The 19845-nt window shown below is 37.0% G+C and overlaps 2 protein-coding genes across 12 annotated transcripts; one reads left to right on the forward strand and one right to left on the reverse strand.

The window, feature by feature from the left end:
* Positions 1-13069: 13069 nt before the first annotated feature.
* LOC145109027 (uncharacterized) lies at positions 13070-16840 on the forward strand. 10 transcript variants are annotated; one of them, XM_079046129.1, is made up of 6 exons: positions 13070-13311; positions 13574-13625; positions 14270-14663; positions 14746-15987; positions 16053-16135; positions 16461-16840. In XM_079046129.1, the coding sequence occupies exon 4, from the start codon at positions 15135-15137 to the stop codon at positions 15603-15605; it is 471 nt and encodes a 156-aa protein (XP_078902255.1). In that variant the 5' UTR covers positions 13070-13311; positions 13574-13625; positions 14270-14663; positions 14746-15134; the 3' UTR covers positions 15606-15987; positions 16053-16135; positions 16461-16840. The 10 variants fall into 10 exon arrangements, with proteins under 10 accessions (XP_078902255.1, XP_078902261.1, XP_078902254.1 ...); XM_079046135.1 differs by having other exon boundaries at positions 14746-15955; XM_079046128.1 differs by having other exon boundaries at positions 14270-14348; positions 14607-14663; positions 16053-16840.
* A 329-nt stretch (positions 16841-17169) lies between these two features.
* On the reverse strand, positions 17170-19638 carry LOC145109030 (uncharacterized). Of its 2 annotated transcripts, XM_079046137.1 has the most exons (3): positions 19256-19638; positions 19068-19148; positions 17170-18883 (listed from the first exon to the last, which is right to left on the reverse strand). In XM_079046137.1, the coding sequence occupies exons 2-3, from the start codon at positions 19105-19107 to the stop codon at positions 17568-17570; spliced, it is 1356 nt and encodes a 451-aa protein (XP_078902263.1). In that variant the 5' UTR covers positions 19108-19148; positions 19256-19638; the 3' UTR covers positions 17170-17567. The 2 variants fall into 2 exon arrangements, with proteins under 2 accessions (XP_078902263.1, XP_078902262.1); XM_079046136.1 differs by lacking the exon at positions 19068-19148.
* Positions 19639-19845: the final 207 nt, after the last annotated feature.

The raw sequence follows: 19845 nt of genomic DNA on the forward strand, positions 1-19845 counted from the left end.
CAATTATTCAACTCTAGTCCTAACCCACTACTAAGCACTAAAGAGTAAACTCCAATCTTGGTGACAGGCGACGATCTTCTGTTCCCCACGATCAAGTTTATCTTCCCATGCTCCACATCCCTATTTCTTCTTAGGCCCTGCAAATCAGAACAAATGTGAAAACCACATCCTGTATCAAGTACCCAAGAAATAACATGCGATGAGTTATTAGATTGAATAGTTTAAATACCTGCGAAGGACGACTTGATCTTCCCATCCTTGATATCTTGCAGATACTTTGGGCAGCTTCGTTTCCAATGCCCCTTCTCGTGGCAGTAGTAGCACTCTGCATCCTTTGGGTTGGAGGTGGGTGCAGCGGGACCAGCCTTGGTTCCACTAGAAGTGGTGCCATCATGGGACTTTCCCTTATGGTGGCTCTTTGAAGGAGCATTCCTCTTCTTACCCTTCCCCTGCCGAATAGCCAAGACGGGGGCAGCTGTAGCGGGATTTGATGCAATAGATTTATCCTTGAGGTTGCTCTCAACAATCCTCAACAAGCCTTTAAGCTTGCTTAAGCTGACCTCCTCTTTGTTCATGTGGTAGGTCATGCGAAACTGGTTGAAGTAGGGTGGCAGTGAGTGAAGAATGATATCAACCGCCAGCTCTTCATCGAAGTTAACATTTAACTTCAGCAGGCGGTCAACATATCTTTGCATCTTCTACAGATGAGCAGTGACAGACTCTCCGTCCCTCATCTTGGTTGTGATCATTGAAGTGATGATCTCGTACCTCTCCTGCCTGGCACTTTGGTGGTACTGATCCAACAAATCTTGATGCATCTCCTATGGATAGTAGTCCTCGTAGGACTTTTGGAGTTCTGCAGTCATTGTCGCGAGCATGATGCAATGGACTTTCGTAGCATCACGCTCGTGGGATTCAAAGGCAGCTATCTCCTCGGGAGTAGCAGTGTTTACGTTCACCGCCTTCAGCTCACTGTCGAGGACATACTCCTTGTCCTCGTAGCGGGTAACCATTCGGATGTTCCGGATCCAATCATTAAAATTGGTCCCATCAAATATCACCCTCCCACACAAGTTCATGAGTGAGAATGAACCGGATGAGGTTGAGCCTGAAGCGTTGTTGTTGTTCGAGTTAGACATCTGAAAAGGAAAAGAGACAAAGTTTGATTAGATAAGAATCCCCAATTAAACACCCAAATGAGAAATTAGGGTTAGGATCCAACAACATTACTTGCAATTTAGAAGAGGGATGTCGTAATCTAAACAACAAATAATTTGAAGGTAAGTGCACCATGAAAAACAAAAAAACAATTAAGTTCTAAATGTATTGAAAACTCCTAGATCTTTTGAGATTCATTGACCTTTTCAATGACATGTTTAAATCTCGATATGCCCTTTAAGTTTGTGACTAGGATACCGAGGATCACAAACAAGGTGTGAATAACCATGCAAATGTACATGGTGCCCCCAATGTTACAGTCACCCAATCAATGTGCCGGTTAGCCATACACGCTCCATTGATCTATGATAAACATCAAGTCACCCTTTGCCACCTTTGCTTAGAGCCAAATTAGTGTGCCGGTTAACCACACATGCTCCACTAACGTCTTAGCAAGGGTACAAAGTGTAATTTCATGGAATATCATCAAATTCACATTTTTCCTAAAGTAACTATGATTGGGAATTTTATAAAAACATTTAGTTACTTTATTAATCATTATACTTTTAATGAAGAATTGGTTGTCCTATCTTACCCGTTCGGCTAACGACCCTCCACCAATCAAGGAAGCGGTGGGTGAGAGTGGACACCCATTAAACGACCATTTTATAGGCCATAACCTTATACCCTCCTTATAGATCAGCTTCGTGAATGAGACCTACTAATGGTAAGACTAGCATTTATCTTATACATATATAATAATTATTCTTATAATATTATAATAGTATATGGTGAATTTTAAACTTGTAAAATTCTAGGGTTTGAAATTTAATTATTTCAAAATTAAAATTTTAATCAAAAATTTAAATTTCAAAATTTGAGGGCAAGTTTTGAAACATTTCAAAACTATTTAAATCAAAATTCAAATAATACAATTAAACAATTAATTTGGTGATTATCTAATTTTGACTTAATCCAATTCTATGCAAGATAATTGATCAAATAATTCAAATAATTAAGATTTATCAAATAAGGTAATAATTATCTAATTAAATGAAAAATATCATTTATTTTGACAAAGATAATCATAAGGGATCAATAAAATTCGGATTTTATTAATTAAAAACAATTATGGTAATTATCCCAAGTCAAAATAAGCAAAAATCCCGAATTTCCCTCTGTCTGACTCCCCAACTCGTCGAGTCCCAATTTGGACTCGTCGAGTTCATCTGACTCAGTGATTCACTTTGGGACTCGACGAGTCTGTCAGGCAAAAGGCTAGAAAATCGATTTTGAGCAATGAACAAACATACAATGCATCAAATACAATAGAAACCAAGAAAGGCTCTGATAACACTGATGGGTTTTGAGCAAAAGAACATCCTATGTGCACATGCAAAACCCTAAAGCTTTGGATCTAGGTTTCTCTATTGTACATGCAAATTTATCCAAAGCTTGTAAACCCTAATCTAGCATACAACAAAACTAATTGAATATCAAATAAACAAGTTAGATGAATACCTTGATTGTTGATTGTAGATCTTGAAGCTTTGAAAACCTTAGCACCCCAAATGTTGTGCCTCTAATGAATCACAAACACCAAAAATAATTGGATGAAGTAAGAGAGAGAGGGGAGAAGGAAAAATCGGCTCCAAGACTTCTAGGGTTCAAGTGTAGCCGAAATCCCATGCCCTAGGGGTCTTTATATAGGTAGAAATTAGGGTTTCAGTCATTATCCTTATCTGGTTACTTAGCCACCAAGCAGCCCAAGGATAATTCTAGAACCCCCTTGGACGAATTCCTAAGGCCTTATCCTTAGAATTCGTCCACCCTATACTCTAGGGTTTCCTTACCCAACTTTGCAACTATCATATAATTACAAATTCAGTGTAACATCCCGTTTAAATGGAGTAATTAAATAATAAATCAGGAATCCCGGGAAGTAATTATTATGATTATTTTATACTAGTATAGCCCAAGATCGAATAATAATTAGTGGTTTGTTGGTTTCGAGGAGCCAAATGACAAGATTTGAATCTCCGGGGATTAAAGTGTAATTTCAGGATTTATTATGCAAGGGATTTTTGAAGGCAAGGGTTGTTTGGTAAATGTAGGGCTTAGATTGAAAATATTTATGGGAGCATGGGTTAAAAAGTAAATTATGGATCTAACATGAAAGGATTTTAAAAAGGCGGGGTCTAATTGGTAAATTTGGGATCTGTTTTGAAAAGAATATGGCAAGGAGGGACCATTTGTGTTATTATGGGAAAAGCTGGTGGGAACCGGGTATATAACCCTTGCTATCCCCGTCACTTGCAACCCTAACCCTACATCTAATACAACCGCCACCCTCCTAACCTTCGGCCGCCTCACCCCTTCACTCCCGTTTTCCGACCGGCTAGACCACCGGCGATGCTCGCTACGACTGGAGGCTATCGACGCTTGACGGAACCGAGGGTAATGGCCGCTGTGGTCGCTTCCCGGTGGGGGCGCAACCACCATTTTCCTCCACCGCAACAACCGCTAGTGAAGTTGGAGCTGCCGTCGAACAAGCCGCCACCTCCTTCGTGTCTCTTCTGTTCCGCCATTTCCCTGCCGTTGCATCAACCACCGTCACTCGGGATCAGTCGCCACCGTCCTTATTCTTCTTTCTTTTCGTTCTACCGTCGATAGCCACCGTTGTGGCTGCTTGAACTACTGATGCCGTCGTTATGCACCACCAAATGGTGGTTGCGTCCAGATTCCGAGTAAGGCCTCGCCGGGATGTGCTGTTGCTTGACCGAGAACCAAGGGAGATCACCGCCACCACCGTGAAGTGGTAGCTGTCGTCCCAAAACATTGTTGTCGCCGCTGTGGGGCCCCCGGGAGGATGGTTGGGGTACATCTCGCAGATCAAAAGCAAGTATGGATGAGTGTGTGTTCTTCCGTTTGTGGGTGTAGTTATCTTAGCCGGGAAGTGCATGAGGGCCACCACCACCGTCGTGGGATGGTTGCTAGCACCGCCTACCACCACCTGCCGCCACAGTGCGGCTATGTGTGTGTGTGTGTGATTTTGTGTACTTTAGGTGTGTGTGTTTATTAGCGTGTGTGTTATTTGGATCGTATTGTAAATTGTAACCATTCGGAATAGTAAAGAAAATCCACCACCACCACTGTGAGGTGGTGGCTGCCGCCTCTCGCCGCCATCGGCCGCCGTGTCGGGTGGCGGTGTGCTTTGATTGCGTTTGGACCTCGTTTGGGGGATGTTTGGACAATGTGGGACCAATGAAACCCTAATGGGCCTAAAGAAACCCTAGTGGGACCAATGGAACCCTAATGGGCCAATAAGGCCCAATGTGACCTAAAAGCCCAACCAATGGACTAATGAACTAGTATTGGGTTGGAAAACTCGAAGGGCATAAAACCCTAACTTATGGAAATTGATCGGGATACACACACATAAATTATTTAATAAACTTGAAATATTAAATAATAATCATTGGCAAACTAACTTAAGGCAATAATGGACTTAATGGATTAAGTCCTTAATGGGTTAAGTAAGAAACACTTAACCCTAATCATCATTTCATGTGAAAACCCTAATTTTGGGATTATGGGCTTGGACTTATCGGGACCCACTTTTGGGTCATTGGAATGAAATTGTGTATTAAGCCTAATCACACCATATGACTTATTTAGTAAAGTGAAGGACTTAATTGATTAAGTCCTTAATGGGTTAAGTGAGAAACACTTAACCCTAATTGTCATTTTATGTGAAACCCTAATTTCACTTGGGCTTTGTGTTGGGCCTTTCCTTTGGGCTTTGGTAATTGGATTATTAATGGGCCATCCAAGAATAATCATATGGACTAGAATATGTTGATGGGCTTAGGGTAAGGCCCATATGAGGGTGTGGGCCCAATTTGGAAAATTGGGCCATAGTTTGGGCCTTGATGATTATATGATATTGGGCCATTGGAAATGCCAAATGTTTGGGATGGACTAAGTAGTTGGGCCTTTAATTATGACCATGTAGAGGTCTGGGCCCAATTTGGAATTTGGGCCATATGTTGGGTTTTGGCCCATTACTTGACTATTGAGCCTTTAGTGTGTGAGTTGGACTTTGGGCTTGGAACCCAATTATTAATTGGGTGTTGTTTGATGTTGACAGTTCGGGAATCTGTCAACCAGCAGCTGGAGTTTTATCGGCGGGACTTTAGCAGTGTCAGGTGAGTTATCCTCACTATATCAACAGGGTCTAGGGCACCAAGGTCGGCCCTTTATAGATTGTATTCGGATGATTGCATGTTATGCTTACTGATTTACATCCTGGTAGTTAGGATGGTGATATGCTATGCTTTAGTGACCCGGTTGGGTCGGTATCCTGGTATATATGATGATGCTATGTTAGTGATCTGTTAGGTCGATATCCTGGTTATGGATTGTTGCTATGCTTTGTGATCTGTTAGATTGGTTTGACTGTTATATGATATGAGCTAGTGTATGATATTTATGTGCACATTTTTGTTTGATTGGGGGTTGGGTTGAGGCGGTCCTGCTTTGTGCTGTAGGCCAACATACCCGGTGAGCCGTCCGGATAGGCTGTAGGCCCTGCGAGGCGGTCCAGTCATGCCGAAGGCTGGGGAGCGGTCCAGATAGGCTGTAGGCCCTGCGAGGCGGTCCAGTCAGGCTGAAGGCTTATTATGCATGTTGTTCTGTATTTGTTATATGATATGGTTATATTTGTATGGCGTTTGTATTTTGGGGAAACTCACTAAGTTTCGGGCTTACAGTTGTTGATTTTATTTTAGGTATTTCTGATGATCGTGGGAAGGCGAAGGCGTGATCGTGCACCTCCTCATATTTTCATGATTGATTTTGGGGATACTCTGATGCTTAAACTATTTTGAAAACAAATTTTAATAGCTTAATGGTTTTAAATGTTTTAAATTGGCTTGAATTTTACGGGTGTTACATTCAGTCCCCTTAATTCAATTAACCTCTTTTGACCACAAAATCAATTCTTAATTAATTCTTGACTAATGTTAATTAAATAAATATGATTTCTCTTTTAATATATTATTCTTATAATATATTAATAAACCATAACATCCTTTTTCTTTATAATTCATCCAGTCAAGTTGCTTTGGTGAAGGCAAACCAAAAGGACCATGCACAACCGGATCAAATACATACCAAATATAGTTATGAACTTAGACACTAATCCAATACAAACAACCCCTAAGTCCTTAGTTCTTTATTCCTTCAAATTATAAAACTTACCCCTCAACTATATAACGGCACATAAATGGACTAAGTAATAAAAGCATCTAATTCAAAGTTAAACTTGAATATAAATTATACTACATATACTTAATTTATATATGCTTAACAATTTATGAAGTGTGAATAGTGTCATCTCCTTTCACCGGAATCATCTATGTTCCTACCGTCGCCTATTGTTATACTTCCTCCGTCTCAAATTAATAGTCCATGTTTTCTTTTTGGTTTGTCCCAAAATAATTCTTCACTTCTAAAAATAAATATTTTTTTAATAAAATACTCGTCATTATTAGTTAAACTACAATGAAATTAAATGTAACTACCATAAAATTAAATGCAACAAAAGGGTATAATTGTCATTTCATTTAATAAAGTTAATGATAATTAATGTTTCCTTAATCTGTGTGTTTTTTGTCTGTGGACAATAATTTTAGAACGGATGGAGTATATGACTTTCTCTCCCCACAACACCTCTTCTTATGCCACTTCCTATTTCCTTTATTTATTTATGGGCTTGTTCAACAAAGCTCATTGGTAGCTGTTTTATTTATACACAAGTGTTCGACAAAAATACTTGCAAACTTTTAAAACATGTAAATTACATAAAATGACATCTTTCTAAAATATAAAATAGAAACATCAATGTTAAAAAATGGTAATTATGTCAATTTGCAAAAATATAAAATATTTGTTTTGTTAAACGCCACTTAAAGTAGCTTTTAGATTTGAAGTTTTTTTAAGCTAAAAGTTATAAGCTTTTACTGCCGAATGAATCTTTTTTTCTTTTGTCGAGCCTTTTCTTAAAATCTAAAAGCTAAAAACTCCCAAAAGATCGTGTGTTGTATCTTCCTCCTTTTATTTATATCCGCTTCCAACTTTGAAACCAATCCTTAAGAATAAACTATGTTATCTCTTCACCCTTCTATCCATTTCCTCATGTCACCATGTGTTACTCACCACTACCACCCTTTCTTAACCTTATTAACTTCACCACCGCCCTTCTCACAACCCTCTCTATATGTATGCACGTACACACACAATACATGTAACGACCCAAATTTTTCTCTCTAAACATTCTAGGGATTATCAGAGTTTTCTAAACAAATGCGGAATTCTATTAACTCATAAAAATTAAATATTTTATATCCCATGCAATATTCGGCTTTACATTAAAATCATAAAAATAATTTAAAGCGGCAAGGAATATACAAAGAAATAAAACTGCTCATAATCTATGTCCTTGTGTTCCTACTTCCTCTCGTACAACGACTCACACATGAACCTGCAAAACATGAAAAATATTTACAACATCAGACCACATGTTGTGGTCTGGTGAGTTATACTCTATCTTTTTTTTTTCATGTTATCATTTTCTTCTTCTTATCTTTCTTTCTTTACAGACTCTAACTTTCTTTTCTCTTCTTGTGGTCTGGTGAGTTATACTCTATCTTTTTTCATGTTATCATTTCCTCCGTCTTATCTTTTTTTTCTTTACATACTCTAACATTCTTTTCTCTTCTTGCTTATACTATATAAATCTAACCTCTTATTTATCTTAGCTTACTCAACTATTATTTCTCTTTACATACTCTTCTATTTTAATATTTTCTTTTCATATCATACTCCTTCTTATCCTCTTCGCAGGCTCCTCTTATACTATGTTTACACACTATCCTTACATCTCATCATCTCATCTCCTATCCTTCTCCTACTATGTTCTTCTCTATCTTTACCTTTCTCATACTCTTCCCACTTCATCTATTTTCTTGTCCCTTATTATTATCTCATCATAACACTCTACTCTTCTCATATCCTACATATGCTCTTCTTAAACCTCTTACTCTTAGCATGCCTCCTCATACTCTTCTTACACCGACTTCTCTATTCTCAAATTCTTTTTCCTTAGCAATCTATTCTTAACTAGACCTAACGGTTCAATATCATACGTTACTCTCATCTATCATCTAAAGGAAACAACATCCTAGTAATGTTATAGATACACTCAACTGGACTTGCTCCGCTCTCTTTTGATCCCTCATAGATCCTTCAACATTCTTCTTATCTTGAATCCCTCACAGATTAATTACTCTTAATCCCTCATGGATCACATCTAAGTTCTTTCAAAGAACTTTTTTTTATCTTGTTCTACTCATGGAACCCTTCCTCTGCCTCTGTAATCTTATTCCTACAGGAATCATCTATTTACATTCCCAAAGGAATGATAATCTTATTCCTAAAGGAAATCATCTTTCTACTCCCCTCAAAACCTCCTTTGCACATGTTATGGTCTCACCATAGTTTTACATAATGTTTGTCATATGGACATTCTATCTCTTTATCTTATCAAGATATCTCTTGCAACTCATATAGTATTTAAATTATTAAGTACTTAACCTATATCTTCACCTCATACACATAGGTATTCTACATAATACCATTATCATTTACGTGTATGTATGTACATACCATTTATACGTACATGCTCAGATACATGATTTTAAATGTGTAATCTCATACATACTTTGGATATATGTACATGCTACTTTGGATATATGTACATGCTCAGATACATGATTTTAAACGTATACCCATGACATATCTTCCTTTCTTAACTAGTAGGCATTTATCATAATGCCAGATACATTTATCACACACACACACGTATATATATATATATATATATATATATATATATATATACACACACACATACAAAGAATATAAAACATATACATATTATCTAAAGAGATAGTGAGAGCTATAACTCATTGTGTTAGTTAGTAAAGACTTACTACCCTTGGCTCCATTCATCTATTGATGCATCTTGATCCATCTTCTTTGCTCAAGGCCTCTTCATACAATATATCAAGTTTCTTAAAACTTGTAAGAGAAAATAGTTCAAGCGACTAAATTTGGACAATGTGAAGAATTAGAGGGTTGCAGCTCGTTGTGGATAAAGCATAAAATGCGCAGGTCATATATGATCCGGGTCCTACTTATGAGGAAATATTTAATGTTGTTCACCGGTCAATCGTCATTTCAAAGAGACACATGCTCCTCGTTTTGTCCCCAATTATCGGTTAGAGTTTATTTCTTCCAATTATGTACTTAGTTAATGTTAGAGGGTGTTTGGGATAACTTTTAAAACAACTTTTATTTTTAATTTTTCAAAAAAATTATAAAAAAAGGCCAAAAGATGTTTGATAAAGGGAAAAGAACTTTTAGAAATAACATTTTGTGTAGAAGAAAAAATGATGTTTAAAAAAGTCATAAAAAATATGTTTTTTAGACTAAGGAGGTGTTTGGCTTAGCTTTTTAGAGGGCAAAAGTTCTTTTTTGGAAAAGTTGCAAAAAGTCAGGTTTTCTTGACTTTTCCAAAAAGTTGATTTTCCTTCTATCCAAAATCCAAAAGTAGCTTTTAAAAGTCTTTTGCCAAACATCTTTTTCTAAGGACTTTTGCCCTCTCAAAAGCTAAGCCATTTTATAGACTTTTGAACCCTAAAAACCTAAATTACTTTTATACCCTCAGCTACCTAATCATGCCACCCACATTTACGGTCATCACTCGTTCTGTAATTACCCTCGTTCTCTCCCCTCGTTCACCACTCCGAGGCCATCGGCGATCCTCCTCCAATCAACCACCATTGTCGGCGTCTCCTTCCTCCATCTCCGATCAGGTAAGCTTCACCTCCGATTTGGTTTTCCTTTATGTCGATTTTCGATTTTCATTAGCAAAGAAAATGCCTCTGTAGATTTTCGATTTTCCTTCCACTGTATTGATTTGTTCCTTCGGTTATCATACCGTGGTGTTCTGATTTTCGATTATTATACTTGTGTTGCTTCTTCCCATTTGTTTCTTTAGATTCTAACTTTGAGAGTGTATCGATTGTACCGTGTTGATGAAATATTGATTAAATTGATGAGATATTGTGTTAACAGGTATCGATTTGTGAAATTGATGAATTATTGATAAGAAGTTAGTGAAATTGATGAAATATGGATGAAATATTGATTAAACTGATGAAATTTTTTTGTTCACAGGGACCGATTTGTGTTAACAGGTACCCATTCGGAAATTGTTCCAATTTGTTTCTTCTGATTTGTGTTGTTTCTTCCATTGTTGTTCGATTTTTTCTGTTTTGATTAACTATAATTCATGAAAGATTGATTAAAAATTTGTGAAATTGATGAAATCATTTTGGAAGGTTAAGGAAATTGGGTTGTTGTTTAAATGTCCTTTTTGGTCATTTTACATGCAAACACTTTTTAAAAACAACTTTTGACTTTTGCATCTTAAAAGCTAATCCAAACACATTTTAAATTTTTTTTTTTATAAAAAGTCTTTTTACAAAAAGGACTTCTCAAGTTAAAAAGTAATCCCAAATTCTAATGGTTGATAACCTTCTTTCTGTTGATTTATTGAGATCTCTGTTGGAGGATTTGAGGTGTCCTCGTAGTTGTTTGTGTTTTTTTAATTTAATCTGTAGAGATCTTTCTATTTCTTAGCAGGATACAGTTTTTTGTGGTTTGTTTTCTTTGGATGTGTTAAAGATATTGCTAGGTCTTTAACTACTACTAAGATTTGTTGAGATATTCATATATAGTGGCGTATCTGAGCTGTTTTCATCGTTTTTGGCTCTCTACTCAAAACTGTTTGAGATTTTCGTTGATCTTTGATTGAAAGATTTTCGTTCTTTGTTGTCTAACTAAGTTGTTACTGTTGTGCTTTAACTTTTTAGATCCAAAATATTGAATTCGTATTGATCATTATTATGTTTTGGTTTTAATATCAGGAAAATGGTTTGTATTTATTACCTGGATGTGTTTTGTGATCACCAATCATTATTGATTGAAGATCTTAAGCCGAAGACTTTGACTCTACGTTTTCGGTGTGAGAGGTGTCAAGGCCATATTCTTGTGCCTGTCAAGTGGGCTAAAAAAGACCAATTGAGGATGACATTGACAGTAAGTTGTTTTCTCTAATTCTTGGAAACCTTTTAGGTTTTAATTGTTGGAAAACTATTTAGTTTCTAATTTCTTATCTTGGTTGTATTTATTGACAGTAAGTTGATTCTTCTGACAGCAGTGATGATCCAGATAAGCGTGATGCTGTGGTGTGGAGGCAAAAGAGATATGACATCGACCCCTTTCAGGATCCAGTGTGGGTGGAATCAAGTAGTTCTGAGGAAGCTGATCCCGAGCTGCCAAATGTGAAAACCCTCTTTTTGAAAGTCAAAAGTTTAGAACGTGACAAGTAGATATATCAAGCCTTATGATATTCACAAGTAGATATAGTACATACCCTATGAAATTGATATATAGATACATAACATACCTTATCAAATTGATAACTAGATATATGGCATGCCTTATGGTATTGTCAAGTAGATATAGCAAGCCTCATGGTATTGACTAGTAGATATAGTTTTTGGCTGATATTGACAAGTAGATATAGCATATAGGGGTGTCGAACGGGTAAAATTTTCGGGTTTCGGGTAGAACAGGTATTTCCTTAAGAAAATAATACTCGATACCCGACCTATATTGTAATTCGGGTTTTCGGGTTTCGGGTATTCGGGTTTGAGGTCGGGTCGGGTAATTATCGAGTATACCCGAAAATTTCTTAAATGACACTTATTGATAATTTTTATTTTTTTATTTTTACATGTTGGTTGGTTTAATAAAGAATTGGGTAGAAAATACTTCATACAATTAACAAGTACATATATAATAACAATACAAATCATTATAATATGTTATGTATTTTTTTAATTCCATTCCGTGTGATAGTGAGAAACTGAGAATTGTGATGACGGTTCAGGACTTCAGCTTCAGCGTCGTATTCCCTTTGCAAGTTTGCGTCGACTGTCGAGCCGTCGTTCATAAGAAGGAAACGAAGGGTTTTGTTTTATTTGAAGTGTGCGTACGTGACTGCATTGTATATTTGATATTATTTAAAAAACGAATTCGGGTATTCGGGTATACCCGAAAATAAATATTCATACCTAAAACCCGACCTATACTATTATCGGGTTAACCTATTACCCGAATGTTCATACCCGTTACCCATTCTACCCGAATTCGGAACGGGTCGGGTGGGTAGAACGGGTTTTCGGGTTTTTTCGACAGACCTAATAGCATCATACATCATGATATTGGAAAGGGTGGAAAAACACATCTACTTTGGAATGTAAAAACGTATTTAGATATGTTTTTGTTACCTTACATGCATATAAAGTTATAAAATGTAATGTAACCTTTTTGAAAAAAATGAACATAAAAAAAAAAAACTCCTTTCAAAGTTGGAAAACATAAAAAATGTAATTAAGGTTAATTTGGGACAAAACTTCAAAAATGGTCCCTGTGGTTTTACAAAATCTGAAGTTTGATCCTTAATTTACAAAAACCTTACGGATCGTCCATGTGGTTTCAAAACTTTTAACATTTGGTCCTTCTGGCTCACTCCGTTACCATTTAACCGTTAAGTAAAGGGCATTTTTGTCATTTCACTACCTAGAGACCATTTATGAGGTTTTCTATTACTTTTTTTAAATAAATAAATAAAATTTAATATGCAAGTGGTCCTCTCTCTCACACACATTTTTTATGAAGATAGTTAACCAGCCAAAAAAATAATAATTTCATTGATGAACAGTCTGCTAAGGTCTTTGTATTTTGTTGTAATTTTCACCTCTTCTTTATTGTTGCAAGGAGCCCCAACCTCTGTCATTACAACGCCACCGTCAATGATAACACTACACCATCCTCGCGCCACCATCGCCACCCACCATCCATCTCACCCTAAATCGCCGCTTTATCGGTCACCATCTTCAAGGTCTATCTTAATGAAGGTCTGTCTCAATTGCCTCAAGCGAACCCCAAGTTACTAAGGTGAGATGATTATGTATTTGTTTTTTGACTTTATGCTAATGATGTAATCGTGGGTTTGCGATTTTTTAAGGTTTGTGATTCTGAATCAAAATCTGCCTTTTTCAATAGAAGAATCTGTTTCCATTTTTCGTCTCTGATATGTTTTTATCCTTTTATTAAGGATTTTTTCCCTTTGCTGATTTAAGCTTAAATGTATTCCTTTTGTTATGATGTGTCATTCATTTGGTGCTTGCTATGGTTTGATGATCTAATGGATATTCAGGTGTATTATGAACAATAACTTCACATAAGAATGTCCGCTTTTGAACTACCAAGTACTCTTCTCCATCTCCATCTCTGTTATTAAATCCTTAATTGTAGTTGTATATGATTCATCTGTAATTAAGCACCATGATCTTAATATTTCTTGGTGTTTTTTCTTTGATGGAATCGTGGATCTTAAGTTAACACAAATTCAATTTTTGTTGAATAAAATTGTAATTGAAGTCCAAGCCCAAGTCTTTTCAGTTTCATTTACTGAAGTATCTTTTTCTTTCGATTGAATTTACTAAAAAACCCTTCCTTTTACAAGACTTATCCTTTAATAATTTAACAGGTCTGTACCAAAGTTTCAAGCTGAATAATTAAAGTAATATATGTCCTTTTGACTTTTTCAGTTCAAAGTTTTTGAATTTAAATTTTTAATTAAGAAGATATATCTAATAAATTAATAATATGAGTCTTTTTGTACTGGTACTGCCTAAGTTAAAGTTTAGTAATATGCTTAATAATCATCTTAATACCAAGACTTGAAGATCACACCAATAATAAAGCTCATAAATCATATATGTTTGTCCTCAAAAGCCAACTATTTACATGTCACCATTTTAGCTAATGGTTAAATATAAACAGTGTTATGGGAAACTCAATTATATCTGCAACCAGGACAGATGTATTAATTTTGCTATTTTAAGTGCAGATGTAGCTAGCTAGAACCATACTAATGTGGTTGTTTTGGTTTTTCATTTGTAAAAGAGCACAAGAACTTGATGCAAAAGGTACAGAGTAAATAATGTTTTACAAGGGTGAAGGGATATTTTGGTCATATTCTTATCTGGAAGATTTGCAGATTTAATTTATGTTTTTTATCCATGTTTGCTAATGGGTACTGCTATAATGAAAGCAAGAATGTTATTTTCGGATGTTTAGAAGATGTCGTCAGTTGCATTTTTACTTTAAGGATGCATGGGTATTTTGGTCATAAGTTTTTAGTTTAAATTGAAAAGGTTCCTTGACAACTTTGTTCTTGATAACAGGTGCTAAGAGGGAGCAGGGGTGTAAGAAAGAGAAAGCAACGATGACACTTTGTCCATGTATTCAATCTTTTCTTTTTTCATTTGCTAAGTACATATATTTTTCATTGATTTATTCTCTTAGGGTGCGTTTGGTTGGCAGGAAAGGAATGAAATTCGAGGGAAAAGGATTTCAATTCCCTCGAATTCATGCGTTTGGTTGGACTTAGAGGAGGGAAAAGGATTCCTAAATGAAATAAACTTTCCACCATATGGAGGAAAGTGAATTCCTTCCAAAGTTGGATGGAAAACATTCCTTCTCATCAAGGAAAGTGGAAGATTACAAAAATACCCTTTGACTTATCAGAAAACCCCCACCACCACCACCACCACCACCGCTGCCGCCACAACCACTACCACCGTCGTCGTTGCCACCACCACCGCCACTGCCACCGACCACCACTACCACCGCCATGACCACCACTCACCACCACCGTCGCCGCCACCACCACCCACCATCACCGCCGCCGCCACCCACAGCTACTGCCTGCGATGCCACCACCATTACCATCATCGTCGTTACCACCGTCGCCGCCACCTCCGACCACCACCACCACCACCCACTCACCACCACCGCTACCACCACCACTACCATTACCCACCACCACTACCAATGCCATCACCCACCACCACCGCCGCCCCACCACTAATAACACTACCACCACCACCACTACCAACACTGCCACCGTCGCCGCTACCACCACCGCCACCGTCGCCGCTACCACCACCGCCACCAGCCGCCACTGCCACCACCAGTACCATCACCGCCATCGCTGTCACCACCAGCTGACACTGCCACCATCATCACCACTTCCGCCACCACAATCAATGTCACCACCACCGTCGCAGCCACCGTCACCACCACCGTCGCAGCCACCATCATCCCCACCACCGCCACTTCCACCACCGCCGAAATTTTACTGTTTTTATAATTTTCATAATGTATTTTTACAAATAAGTTAGAAAACAAGGTAAAATTAAGCAAAACAGGAAAAAGGGTAATTATGTCATTTTACATGAATTTCAATTCCATTTCTTGCGAACCAAACAGATTCTGGAATTAATTTCAATTTCATTTCCTGCTAACCAAACAGAATATGGAATTGGATTCAAATTCATGACAGATTCCTTTTCCAATTCCAATTCAGATTCCTTCAGCAACATTCTGCGAACCAAACAGCACCTTACAGTTCTGTCAAGAACAGAATGTTATAAGTTTGACTAATAAGAATGGACATCTGCTGATTCTTTGTTCATTTATTCTCTTATAGTTTTGTCAAAAAGGAGTCACCGTCATGGCGTCATTGTGTAAGGTTTCTTGATTGACATTCACTGCTTTATCTATGTAAGTTGTTATGGTACTAAAATGGAAGATAGGTCCAATCCTAAGTTCATTTTTATGTTTTACAGGTAGTACCAAAAACAAGTTTTGGTACTAGATCGAGATATGACACATGTGAAGATGACATGTCACAAAGATGTCAAGAATCACGGTACACACAATTCTTTGAAAAATACATAGCTACAAAACCATACAAATTACCTTCAGGTGATTGAGAATCCAAAAAGGTGCACCCGAACAAATGTCAGGTTATCTTTAAATTGCTCAAAAGCACAAAAGAAGTCGCAGTCAGTTTTTATGGTAGAACAAAACCTATCTTCAGGCACCCCCATGTTCAATTCCACGATCTTACTTAGATGTTGAAACTTTATTTTTCCCTGAAACAATGTTTTCATCGAACTTTATTTTGTATATTGTTTTGACTAATATTGTTTTTTAATATTTTTTTCATCTTACATTTTCTTGAATTATTTCAGGAATGTTCTGGAATTTGGTGAGGTTGACAAAAATAAGTACCAAGAACAATGTACATATAACACAAATGCAAGTTCAACCAAAGATGCAACTGTACAATCTGGAAAATATCATTTTAAAAATCCTTAATGTTTAGTCTTTATTGTATATTTCTTTTAATCAACCGGGTAATTTTGATGAATCGTATTGTTGAAGAAGATGAAATCATCAAAATGGCTTCTTTTGACCAGAATTATCAAAATATCTTGAGGGTATAACCATCAAGTTTACGTCCCTAGAAAGCTTTTGATCATATTTTGGATCCCAAACTTGAAAAAATTTGCTTCCCCATATAATTTATTTCAGTTTTATATTCTTGGCAATAAAAGGGCATTTCATCTTAGAGGCTTATTGAGTTCGGAGAATCCAAAATGTGGCATTTGGTTGGTTATAAATTATGTGCACTTTTAAACATACTTTAGTATTGTTTTTAGAATTTAGATATCAATGAATGGTAGAGTTGTACTTGAATTGTGATTTATTTTTTCAGTTATTCCAATTAAATATTTTTTATAATCAATGCGTATGGTACACGAGTTATAACCTAGATTAAATATTTTTTATAATCAATCCGTGTGGTACACGGGTTATAACCTAGTATATATATATATATATATATATATATATATATATATATATATATATAACACATTTTTGTAAGGGTCATATCAATAGGTGTAAAATGTTTAGCTAGGCGTATCAAATATAAGTATATGTTTAAATATGTGCGAAACAAATAAAGATAAAACAAAGATTAATAGTAAACAAATAACCCAACCAGAGACGATAGTTAACGCCACTTTAGTTTGAAGTACATGTCCCCGTCTAGAAAGCTTCTCTCTGAATTTGTTAGGGTTTTCCATTTATTGTGGCGTCTTATTTGAACACGTTTCAGGTGATGAGGCCAAAATGCAGTTCCTGTCGTCGTCTCCAAGACCTCCCTCAACATCAGCCTGCAAAAGTGATTATTGTGTGCGTACGTCATGTCTGGCTTTGCATATACGAGATTGGGATGGCAAATCTCAAAGAATGCATCAAAAAATGGGGATCGTTCCCAAAGGCATTCATCCTCATTCCTCAACTGTTTCAAACTCGAGTTCTTGGACGTTCGTAGCAGGAGGAAAGAGGAGCCTTCTTCTTAGATCCTCGATGTCAATGTTGAATGGCAACTTAGAGTTGTTTTCAGTTATTATTATACGAAGGTCGCAGTTGCGTGATAAAGTGAGTGCTTCCCTCATCTTGAGAAAAAAATTAGCATCAACAGGAAGGTGGAGAGCGAGTGAAAGGTCGATATGCCAGAGAGACGAGTCCGGAAACAAGAGACTAGGCAGCATGTCGCCACCGAAGTCGAAAAAAAGTAATTTTGGAGCATGCACTTGTACATCGATAAGGCTTTCTGGGCATGACTGCAAGGACAGTCTCTTGATTGAAGCACATGTGAAATGGAAGCTTCCCAAAATCCAAGACGTCAGATGAAGCGTCAAACCCTCGAGAGAAGGAAAACCTGATTTGATCATGTCCAGACCCGCGTTGTCCGCTATCACACCACCTAACATTAATTGTGTCACATTGCTTCCTAATGATATCGAATGTGCGTTTGCGTTGAATGGAAGAGGGTGTGGGTCCCACAAACGTGCTGAATGAAATAGTTGGTAGCTAAACACACCAAGATTTGGGACATCACGAATTTCCAAGGAAGTAGATTGCCAACCATCTAAACCTATACTTAATGCGTAAAGAAAAGGAAGGTTTATAACCTTGATCGTCTTGAACCCCTCGCAAGAATCAGAGTATATATTTGGAAGCTCTATCTTCACAAGCAAGCTACAAGACGACAATATGAGATTGAGTGTCTCTTCACTTATGCACACACCATCCAAGTGCAGTTCTCGTAGGGACACACACTTGATCACAGGATGATGGCTGCGAACAGAAACGGTCCCTCGCGAAGCTAAAACTCTTAGCGTAGTTAGGTTCTCACCCAAGAGTATCTCGTCTGGCAGTGTAAACAAGGCACACACACTGGAAGGGAATATTGAGAGGAAAATCTTTTTAAGACAAGTTTTGGTTGACACGGACCGTATCCATTTTTCAGCATGAGAAGCCGACTCCTGGTTCTCAATGTCGATAACAAGCTCAAACAATTGGATTGGTATACCGTCACGGAGATACCTTATCAGAGTGCGTTCCACTTCCACTAACTTCATGCTCTTTGTCTTCCTTTTTCGTGTGTTGAGAACATAAAACCTGAGGGTAGGGATGGTTGACCAAGCGTGTAGCCATGACTTGGACAACACGCACGTGCGGGCTGCTTCTTCTATGGGCAACCATAATTGTATGCGATGCATCAACTCCGGAACATCTTCTACTTCTCGTTTCATCATCACTACAAACACATAAATAACAACACATCATCAGCTTTCCACATCTTATCTTATATATACTGATATACATACATATATATCAAACTAAAACTAAAACTAAAACTAAAACTAAAACAGTAACGCTATCCAAACAGGCACACCAACCATTCCTAAAAAAATGCACATACAAATCAAATAAAAAATTACTCTGATTGATTGCTAACACCAGATTTGCATTTCCATCCATAGATAGTCTCTACAGATTTAGGGGTTTTGTCTTCCAGTTTACTATATATGCAGCAATAGGAATTAATCAGAAACAAAAGCCTATAAGATACTGCTTGAAACTATGTTTGCCTGCACAATTAGTCTTACAAGCATACAAAAACTCTTACGGTTTAATTCGGTGAATTCCCGTCCAGGGGGTGAAGACCGTCGATATGATGTTGACCCAACCATGAATTAAATCTACCAAATGCTTTAAATCTCTTCAAAACCACATAAACTTTCAAAAATTTCTCGAGAATTCCGAACTTATAATAAGAAAAAACACAATCTTGTAATTTCCAGTTTAGTCGCTGTAGTTTATGCCCTTAATTATTTTATTGATGCACACCAAACAGCAGACAACAAGATTGAAAACCAATCGGAGGTTTACGTGATACCAAAAATTGAGAGACAAGCAGCAGCAGGCTGTTCGTCAACCATTATAATTCATGATGATGACCTAGGGTTCATGTTTTATTTCTACTCCTCGTGCATCTGATTCACTTTTAGATTGTGTTTACTATTTTCAATTGGGCGATATCATTCTTAGAGTATATTACAGTTTTAGTCCCTGAGGGAGTGATGGTTCATGTTTCTATAGTTTTATTTTTGTTTGTTTGTTTTTTTTTTTTTTTGAAATTTGATACCAAACATCTTCATGTTTCAAAATCCATCAATTTGATCCCTTCATCCCTTCCATTAAACGTTATGTTTATAA

The sequence above is a fragment of the Lactuca virosa genome, chromosome 4 (assembly GCF_052849685.1).
Source record: "Lactuca virosa cultivar CGN04683 chromosome 4, Lactuca_virosa_CGN04683_v6, whole genome shotgun sequence".
Taxonomy (NCBI): domain Eukaryota; kingdom Viridiplantae; phylum Streptophyta; class Magnoliopsida; order Asterales; family Asteraceae; genus Lactuca; species Lactuca virosa.

Bases quoted from the DNA above. Each gene is read 5' to 3' on its own strand.
- LOC145109027 (XM_079046126.1), top strand. From the start codon at position 15,135: ATGCCACCACCATTACCATCATCGTCGTTACCACCGTCGCCGCCACCT.
- LOC145109030 (XM_079046136.1), bottom strand. From the start codon at position 19,319: ATGGTTGGGTCAACATCATATCGACGGTCTTCACCCCCTGGACGGGAA. The intron at 18,884-19,255 runs GTAAGAGTTTTT...ATGTGTTTGTAG, and splicing joins GGAATTCACCGAATTAAACC to TGATGATGAAACGAGAAGTA.